The 10,604-nt window shown below is 29.9% G+C and overlaps 1 protein-coding gene across 1 annotated transcript in view; it reads left to right on the forward strand.

The window, feature by feature from the left end:
- LOC111635445 (neural-cadherin-like) overlaps positions 1-10,056 on the forward strand; it is a gene marked incomplete at its 5' end in the record, with an annotated part of 137,343 nt that extends 127,287 nt beyond the window's left edge. The window contains 7 exons of the mRNA XM_023380405.1: positions 121-287; positions 366-669; positions 740-920; positions 1,147-1,392; positions 1,587-1,843; positions 7,796-8,041; positions 8,159-10,056. Of these exons, the coding sequence (XP_023236173.1) occupies positions 121-287; positions 366-669; positions 740-920; positions 1,147-1,392; positions 1,587-1,843; positions 7,796-8,041; positions 8,159-8,421 (1,664 nt within the window). The remainder of the gene's footprint in view (positions 1-120; positions 288-365; positions 670-739; positions 921-1,146; positions 1,393-1,586; positions 1,844-7,795; positions 8,042-8,158) is intronic.
- Between the last annotated feature and the right edge of the window lie 548 nt (positions 10,057-10,604).

Consider the following 10,604-nt stretch of genomic DNA (forward strand, 5'->3'; position numbering starts at 1 on the left):
ATTTTTATATCTCATTTCAAGAGACTCTATTTGAAAAACATCTTATGTAAATCTTTTTTTATTTCTTTAGTTGTCCTAAAATATGTTTTATATATAATGTCATATTATGTGATTTTCTAGAAACTCAGTCCAAAATGTTTCAACAAAATAGTTATATTAAATATGCATTGTCATTTGATTTGAATCCTTATGAAACTGATATACAATTGCAATTCCGCACAAGACAAAAACACGGAGAGCTCTTTCGTGCTACAAGTAAACATGGACGAGAATATTGTATACTAGAGGTAAATATACTCTATTCATAATAAATAATTTCAAAATTACTGTGTATAATATTTTTAAATAATATATTTTTTTTTTAGATAAGAGACAAAAAAATGCGATTAAGATTTAATTTAAATCATTTGCGATCGTCAGACGAAAGAGAACTGTGGCTTCCATATGTACAAATTAGTGATGGACAGTGGCATACAGTTAGAGTATTACGATTTGGTAGCACAGCAAGCATATCATTAGATGGAGGTGGTGGCAGAAGATATAATGAACTTCTTGACTATGTTGGACAGCATCAGTTAATGCAAATAGAAAAGCAGAATGTTATTGCTGGAGGTGATGTTCAGTATGTTGGACCAGGAGTAACTGTTGTAGACAATGACTTTCAAGAAGGTATATAATAATACATTACTTAAATAATATCTGCTTATTGTGTTTTTTAAAATGTATTTTAAATATTTAGGGTGCATGAATGATATTCGATTAAATCAGAGATACTTGCCTATGGAAAATGGTTCTGAAAATGCAGCTGTAGTTGAATGGAGGAACTTGATTGATGGTTGTCCATCCAACAATCCTTGTCAAGGAATTATCTGTCCAAGACCTTTCCACTGTGAAGATTTATGGATGCAACACGAATGCCGGTGCCATGATAATTTTCCCTCAGAAATTTCTTCTTTAAAATTAAATATTTAAATATCAAAAGCAATTAATCTCAAATAATAATATATTTCTTTAGTTCTACTTATTTAACAGAACATTTATAATTTGCATGTTACATTCTTTTAAACTAATACTTCTACTAGATTAATAAAATTAATATTTCTTTTTGGAGTTTTATAAAACTTTAACAAAAATCTTAATGTATAGGTGTCAGGATGGCTTTGTAGTTACTGAAGATGGTAAAAACTGTACTGATGAAAATGAATGTTTAAGCTTTCCATGCATGAATGGTGGAAACTGTGTTAATCTTCCCAATGGTGAGGGATTTTATTGTGTATGTTTGGATGGATTTGGTGGGGATCTATGTGATGCTAGAAGAGAAGAAAAAGTAATGCGTCTTAGTATGGCAGCTTTGGCTGCCATTTTAGTTTGTCTTCTTAACATATTAAGTAAGTACTAACAATGATATAACTTTTAACTGTAACTAACAAAAGTGTGAATGGCTTGTACTAACTGAAAGATTCTTTCATAATATGATGACTTATAAATAAAAATAAACCCTAAATAAACATGAAAATTCTCTAATAAACAGATATATCTTTCAGCTAGTATATTGTTTTATTATTATTATTTATTATTTATCACAGCTGTGCAAAAGGTCTTGAAATGTCAGAGGATAGATTGAAATGTGTTGATGTGAATGAATGCCTCGACAATCCTTGTGAAATAGAAAATAGTTGCCATAATCTTGATAATGGTGAAGGTTTCTACTGTTTGTGTCCTAGTGGATACAGATGTCATAACTGCAGCTGCGATGTTATTTACCGCAGCATTGAAGAATCAGCTTTTGCATTTGGCATCAGTGCCTTAGGCATTGCTCTTGCCTGTCTGGCAACTTATCTCAGTAAGGAATTTTGTTAATATATAATAATAAAATTTACAAGTATTCCTTCAGTTTGGCAAATTTTTACTAATATTTCTATAAAGAACAGTAGAAACTATTATTATTTTATTAATATTACTACTATTATTATTATTATTTTACTTCATAACTTTTTAAAAATATTATGGTTATTAAAAGTTCATAAATTTATTCATATTTGTTTATACACAAATTTATGTTAAATTGTTATCAATTTATAGTAATAATCTGTTTTATTTTATTATGAAATATCTAATTTAGAATATTTAAGCATCAATTTGTGCATAAAATACCATTGAAAAACTATCTAGATACTATTGTCTTTTTGTATCCATTCAGTGACTGCTAATAAAATTTATCAGTGTCAGTAAAAAGATTTAGCATACACATAAATTGTAGGAAAAAATTCTTATAATAATACACATATCAATCAAGTTTTTTTTTTAATCAATAATCAAAACAAACACGGTGAAAAAATTACTAATACAATGTTTGTGAAAAAATAGGATCAAAAACAATATTGTTAGCATGTCAAAAACAGCAAGCAATATTTCTAACCTCAATAATTTTATCACATATAAATGATGTAAGTTATTTATGTATGTTTATCAGTTCAAAAAATAAATAACAACAAAATAGAAAAAAATAAGCAACATATACATGTGTGGGAATAGAAATAATGATAAAAATGTTCAAAGAAGAAATCTTGAATACCCAAGCAATATAAATAGAAAAATAGGGATATAGATGACTAGAAATCAGAATCTATAAAAATAGATCAGTAATGGAAAGAAAATAGACATCTTTAGATTTAAAAATAGATTTCATTTCTGTAAGTCAGTTTTGTTGATATATTGAATTGAAAAAAAACCTAGTAAGATACTTTTACCAAAATTTCTCAATAGGAAAATGATCTCTTGCATTTAAAATTTTTTTTCACATACAAGGTCTGTTCAAAAAGTATCGGACCTTTGATCGGCAAAAATAAATTTATTGACTTTGAGGTACAAAACCCTAATTCCCTTCAAAGTAGTCTCCTTGGTAATGTATACACTTCTCCCAGCGTTCCTGCCATTGCTGAAAGCACTGCTAAAACGCATTTTCTGGAATGGCCATCAGCCGGTCCGTCGCATTTCGCACGATGTCTTCTCTCGACTAAATTCGTGTTCCTTTTAGCAGCATTTTCAGCTTGGGAAATAGCCAAAAGTCACACGGAGCCATGTGGGGAGATTACGGAGCGTGACGAACCACAGGAGTGTTGTGTTTGGCGACGAAAGCCCGAATCAGATGCGCAGAATGGGCGGATGCGTTATCACGATGGAGCTGCCAAGTTTTGATCGACCACAGATCCTGTCGTTTGCGTCGCACTGTATCGGAAAGACGACGAAGGACCTCCTGGTAGTTCTCCTTTGCGATGGTTTGGCCTTGTAATGCGTACTCACGACACACCCCCACGAGAGTAAAAAAACTGTCAACATGACCTTTGATATTGCTGCGGACCTGCCGCGCTTTTTTTGGCCTCGAGGATCGTCCCCGAAAGCCTGCTGAATCTTGCGAATGGTTTACACTCGGGTATCGCCAAGGTTTTTGGCAAAATTTGATGTAATACCGCTGCTCGCGTTGTTCAGTCATTTTTCAGCTTAGTGGAATCCGATGAGAGCGCTCTACATGACCTCACTCATAGGCCGATTGCCAACGACTGACGCTTCCTGCAGGCGGGAAAAAATTCAGAGATGTGCATGACTGTCCCCTCCACAACTCCACCAAAGGAGGCCTCTCGCGCATCATTGGTTTACGCGGAAAAAAATAAGGTCTGATACTTTTTGAACAGACCTTGTATATGTATTTTCTGTAGAAAATTCAAGTAGATTTAAATTATAATAAAATATTTATTTATTTACAAAGATGGTGCCAACTTTCATAAATAAATTTATACTAATTTCAGGAAGACAAATCTTTAATTGAATAATGAGAAACATTTTCATCCTGATCCAGGCAACCTCAGCATATAATTCATATAAGAATTTTAAGTTGAGGTCCTAGATAAAAATGTTTATTATTATTCAATTAAAGATTTAGCTTTCTGAAGTAAACATTTTAGTATTAGTAATAATATGGTGCCAGGAATATATTAAGTCATTCAGGAAGCCAGTTTTCATTAAATAAAAGAAACTTTTTCAGTCAAAATTTGACATCCTCATCTTAACAGTATAGAATAGTGTACGATTTTAAATCTAATAGAGAATATATATAAATCAGAATAAATGCAAAATTAATATTCTGAAGAGTTACAGTTTTGAATTTGAAACATGCAATAGAACATATGAAATAAAATACATGTTTCAAATTCAAAACTGTAACTCTTCAGAATATTAATTTTGCATTTGTTCTGATTTATATATTCTATGTAAACTGTTAATTCTAAGATTTCGACCAAAACATTTAAGCAATTATCAGTTAACCTTAATATAAAAATGTTTTTTTTTTGGTCCATTTAAAAAATAGTAAATTAATTTGCTGTAAATGCTAAAAACTTCTTATATTCCAAATATATATTTTTTCATCTATGAGTTATTTTTTAATTTACTTTGATAAAATGTTAATTATTACATATTTAGTAGTTTTATATAAATTCACATTTCACTACTGCATATTTAAGAGTAAAACTTTCATTTTCAAAGTGCATCTTGAAGCATATATAACAATCTAAGAAAACTTTTTGATTTTTCATAGTTTAGAGATTTGAATATCAGATGTTCAATTTGACAGTTGTTGCTAGATTCTTGTAGCAGATGCTAACTCTATACACTTACAATGCAGCTGGAAAGCTATTATCATACATATTACCAAAATATTTTTATATTTAATCAAGTTCAAGATTTCAACTTAGTTCTCCAATAACTTAAAAAACATGGAATTAGGTTAAATCTCTAGACTGTGAAATTTTTCCTTTATTTTACATATTGAGATTTATATAATCTGTAAATTTTATTTTGAAAAGTCTTAACAAAAACAAGGAATAAAAAATAAAATTGTTTGTATACCAATATTAGAAATAAAAGACAAAATCTTCATATTAATAATCACAACATTATGACAAATAAATAAATTTTATTTTATAACATTTATTTTTATAAAAATTACAGAAACTACTCTAAAGACTATTATACTGTATTATTATTCAGCTAATAATTGTAATAAAAGAATTTTTCTTTTCTTAAATTCTTCTATCTGATTCTATCTGTTAATTGTATTTGTTTGTATAATTATGATATTAGTATTTATTTACTACACAATACAATCATAGAAACAGGATTCATTATATTTATAAATATAAAAATTAGCATGGCTAGCTAGATGTCTGAGGCAGTTAAAGCATCAACCTGCTGCTTCGTGGTGAGCAACTCTAGAAATTTTTCATGGGTGGTCAGGCTCTAGCTCCTTTTTGTGGGTTTGACCAAACTCATGATAGGTATGACAAAAATAAAGGCTCTTAGAGTTTTTTAGCATAAACTGAATTAATTTTTAAAATGTATAATGTATATATGAGGGGAGATTAAAAAATTCTTTGCCAACTGCAAATTTCTTGAAATCTGACTGTTATTTCAAAGTAGAGTTTGAACTTGGCTTTCAAATGTATATTTTTTCCATGTCCCTATTATAAGGTTCCAAGATAAGCCAAACATTTGTCTCATTGTGTCACATGTTATTGGATATTACTCTCATAGAACATATACAATGCAGCCACAGTCAAACTACTTGCTGTCTTCACATCTTTGTCTCTTTCAAAGCATGTTAATGTCTTCTTGAGGAGAGCAAAACCATGATAATCACAAGATGCCAGATCACGAAGAATGGCCTGATCTAGGACATCCTGAATGCTCATTGTTCCATTTTTGAACAATGAGCATTCTTATACCACCAACAAGCAATTGTCCTCACACTCACAGTCAGTACTCATTTTTGCCAAATGCCCACAAATATCAAATTACATTTCTGTATTCCTCTGGCATGGAAATTGACATAAGACCTGCAATTTTTGAATGCCCATATTTCCACCACATGTCACAAGACATCATTAGAAACTGCCCTCTCATTTTGTAATTTCATAATTTTAATTATTTTCCCAGAAAACACAGTTGGCAGTGTTTTTGATTTTTCCTCATATTTTGTAGTGCTTCAAAGGTGTTTAAGAGAATAATAATTTGTGAGGAGTATAATATTTTTTTTTTGGTGCAAAGTTTTCCATAACCAATGGAACTTTTCACTCAGTTTCTTCCTGGTTTGACAAGCTTTTTTGTTGGCTTTGTCTCTTATTTTATCAAATTGTTGGTATAAAATAAGAGACATAGCCAACAAAAAAGCTCATCAAACCAGGAAGAATCTGAGCAAAAAAAATATTTAATATTTATTTTAATTCAGAAATTTTCTAGCATTTTAACTAAAATATACAGTAAATGTTGACTCTAGTTACTAAATAATTAAACTTTTATTTTAACTTACTACAATTACAGTATATAGTAAAACCTGTTTATACTGAAATTGCACAGTATTGAATATTTTTTGTTTGACAAGTTTCTGTTTTGAACAGATTTGTTTTTCAACAGAAAATTGCTCTGTTTTGAAGAACTTTTTTTCTGTTTTGGCAGGTTTCCATTTTTTTCAGGTTCAGTTTTGGACAGGTTTTACTGTATATTGTAAATTGNAATTGTGTTTTATGTGTTAATTAAATAGTAATTTAAAAATGTACAAATAAAAAGAATATAATATCAGCCTATTAATTTATTTTCATTCTGTATCAGTACAGAAAAGAATTCTTTTAAAATCAGATCTGACTTGTCAGTCAGATAAAAATATTTTTCAGATCAAGGATTTCCAATTCTTTTGTTAGACAGAATTTCATTTTTAAGCCATAGATTCGTCTTGTTTCTTTTCCTAATTAGATTTGTGAAACTATTTTATATTTCATAAAGAATACTAGTGTAAAATGAGAAAGATTTCTTTACAGTTCTATTGGGATTTTATGAAAGAAATTTCAATTGAAATGTTAAAAGAAATAATGTAGTAATAAGAATAATTATCATCTGAAAATGATGATAAACTAAATTCTTTAAAATAATAAAATACATTATAAAAAAATTTTGAATTTTTAATTTAATTAAACATAATTGATTGTTATTGATTGAATTTTTTAATTTAGATAATGAAGTCTATAAAAAAATGTTCACATTATTCTGTTAAATAAACATCTAAAACTTCTTTAAATATTGATAACTAAGATCATTAATTCATTCCTTCCTGACTCAATTTTTAATAAGAAGCTTCACATCTGTTAACTTTTAGAAGCTTTTGTTATTAAAAATGCTTTCATCTTTATCTTTACTTAAAACTTTTGTTTTGTAACTAAAGATAATAAGTGTGCAGATTATTATTAAAGTTATTAAATCAAAGACAGGTACAGAGTAAATTTTAATTAGTTATCTATATGTGTTTTCTGTAATTAAAATATTACATATAATAAGCTTAATCTTATTCTTTCTGGAAAGATAAAGAATGTGATATATCATTTAAAGAAAAGCTTTACTAATTACAACAAATTACTGTTTTGCTGATGAACAATAAAAAACAGGTTTCTTTTCAAATGTAATTTTCTATATTAAAAAAATTTGAAATTGTTAATATGGATTTCCGCTACATAAACATAAACTGATCAATTTTAGGTAAGATGAATGTTTGAATGAGTATTGACTTTTTACACAAAATGATATTTTTCATTATTTCATGGTAAATGACATCATAATTCATATAATCTTAAAGTATATCTGGTAATTTGATATAACTTTTGCATTTTTACAGTAGCATAGAAACTTTGCGAGATCAAAAATAGATAAATGTAATTGCTATTTTAAATGTGTTTCATTTGTTTTTGTACAGTATTGGTATTGGTCATCGTTGCATATACTCGTAGCAGAAGAGCAGATCAAAAATATGGACACGGTGATGTTGACGATGATGTGAGAGAAAACATCATCAGTTACGACGATGAAGGCGGTGGAGAAGACGATATGAATGCTTATGATATTACACCATTAAGAATTCCTATTAATCCTGCTGGCACACCTTTAGGAACAAAACCGGGACCCGAAAAAGCTCCTATAAAAGAACCACGCCAGCGACAAGGTATTAATGAGAGTTTTTCTTTATATTATGAACAGTATTTGTGTAAGAACATACATCTGATATACTTGTTAGCACATATTAAAAGTATTAGTAATCACAACTTTATATATATTACAGTACCTCCAGGTGATACCTATCCAGATGTTGGTGATTTTATCAGCGATCATTTAGATAAAGCTGATAATGATCCAAATGCTCCACCGTTTGATGATCTTCGTAACTATGCCTATGAAGGATGTGGAAGCACGGCTGGTTCTCTTAGTTCACTAGCTTCGGGCACGGATGATAATGAGCAAGATTTTGATTATTTAAATACTTGGGGACCTCGTTTTGGTAAACTGGCTGATATGTATGGTCAAGGTGAAAGTGAAGAAGACTAATTATTATTGGACAGCATTGTGCATGCATTACTGTTTCAAAGTAATGCTTGCACCGAGATTCCATCTCTTTTCCCTAACCCCATTAGGACCAAGGGAGAACTATTTAACAATGGTTCTGTGCATCATATGAACTGAAGTTCAGTTTCCATCATCATGGTAGATAATACACTGCCGGTACGGTGTTAGTGATTGACTTTGTAAGAAGATATTGTGTGGTAGCCAAGCACGGCAAGGTGCAGCAGTAGCATTGAAATGAGATTGCTTATGTTGTAGAGCCTTAGGATTGCTTCCATTACTCAAAAGTAAAATATCAGGTAATCTAAGAAATTAGATTGGAAATTCACACAAAATACCCATGATTGTGTTGTCAATATGACAGTAGCAAAAGACTCTAAAATCATTTTGTGATTATTTCATGATTGTAGAAAAACTTGGGTTTCGTTTACTGCTGCAGTGTTTGTATGTATATTGATTAGCCATAATATATGTGCAGGATCAGTTCTATTATATATAAATATATATATATACAGTATAACATACACATTTTTGTGATGAATAATTTGAAGTGATCAGTTTTTTCTTTTTCCTGGATGATGTGATGTCTTTGTTGACTTAACCATTGTATACTTAAAGAAGATTGTGTGCAGTGTTTTGTAACTGTGATATGTTTTTGCCACGTGGACTTAAAGGCAAGAATGATAACTAAGTCAGACCTTGAATGAGGTCTCCAAATAAACCAAAGTGTTCTGGTCATTTTACACACTAATGATGTGTACACACCATTTAAATCAGTGGTGGTTAGTTCTTATTTTGCTTTCTATAGTAGATTAATTAGGTATAATATTAGTTCTTCAGACTCCTTCTTTTGCAAAAATTATGCTGCTCTCCAAGTATTGAAATGATTTTCATCCCCTTCTACATATTTAAACCTCAAATCGACTCAATCACACAGAAATCTGTTGTGATGTGCCAAGAAGAATTTCCCTAAGCTGTCATCAAGTATGTATGGAATATGGCTATCATCACAGTTTTTAAACCAAATGAATTTAAGCTTAGTAGTCATTTTCTTTAACAAAATTTATTTGATATTTCCAATCAACTGCCATAATACTTTGCTACATGATGTTTGCATTTTCCAAAACTACACACATCATGCATGACTCCTACCATCCTTTTTGATATGGCTTGTAGGTGGCAGTCTGTCAAATAGTTCCTGTTTTATAGCTACCGAAATGCATTCTGTTCTAATACCACTGTTTTGACAACTGCCATACAAAGAACATCAAGCTAGGTGCTTAAGGAAACAACCTTTGTATCTATTGTACTTTAAAGTTTGGTAGAAAGTCAGCACTCCATACATGCTGTCATAGAACCAAGAGAAAGAAACTAATCAATAAAAGCTGGAGGCAGCAAATGCAGTACTCTAGCACAACTAACTCACACTATATATACTGTATATATATATATATATAGTGTGAACATCTCCCAAAGAAAAAAAAAATAAATAAATAAAATTGTATCAGTCAAAAATTGTATATGTGATGAGTAGAGAAAATGTTAAATTTGTGTATCTAGCCATATACCAAGCTATTTCAGATTGTGTGTATGAAAAAAATCACTTTATCATTTTAATAATTGTCTATTGATTCACCAAAACTTATATTGCTTTTTTAAGTGCTGTGCACTATTTTATATTGTATACATAATTTATAAGGGTTTGAGCATTTATAACATTCTGTACGAGTTCGGATTTGACGTTTTTACTGCTCTAACACTTCTGCCTTACCTCTTCCACTGGGTTTGCCTCGAGAGGTCAAAAATTGGCAAATTTTATACATTTTCATAAAAGTGATTGTTCCAATATTAAAAAGAAAAGAAAATAATAATAATGAAAAAATTAATTGAAATTTCTTTTGTTACAACACAAGTGCCTAGCATAGTCTATACCCGTCAACTGCATTCATACAGAATATTTAGTGCTCAAACCTACCTCCGAGTCAGCTTTTATTCTTCAGTTCTTAACACAAAAATGCTGAATTTTGATTTTAAATATACCTTGTCATATTTTGTAGCTAATTTCTGATAATGAAAACATCTTTTATAATTAAATTCTGCCAATTAGAGAGATACTTTTTAACAAGCAGATTTTAATATTTTATAGCTGACTGGAGGTTTGGTTCTAA

This window comes from Centruroides sculpturatus, unplaced genomic scaffold (assembly GCF_000671375.1).
Source record: "Centruroides sculpturatus isolate CEXI.00-Female unplaced genomic scaffold, Cexi_2.0 scaffold819, whole genome shotgun sequence".
NCBI lineage: Eukaryota > Metazoa > Arthropoda > Arachnida > Scorpiones > Buthidae > Centruroides > Centruroides sculpturatus.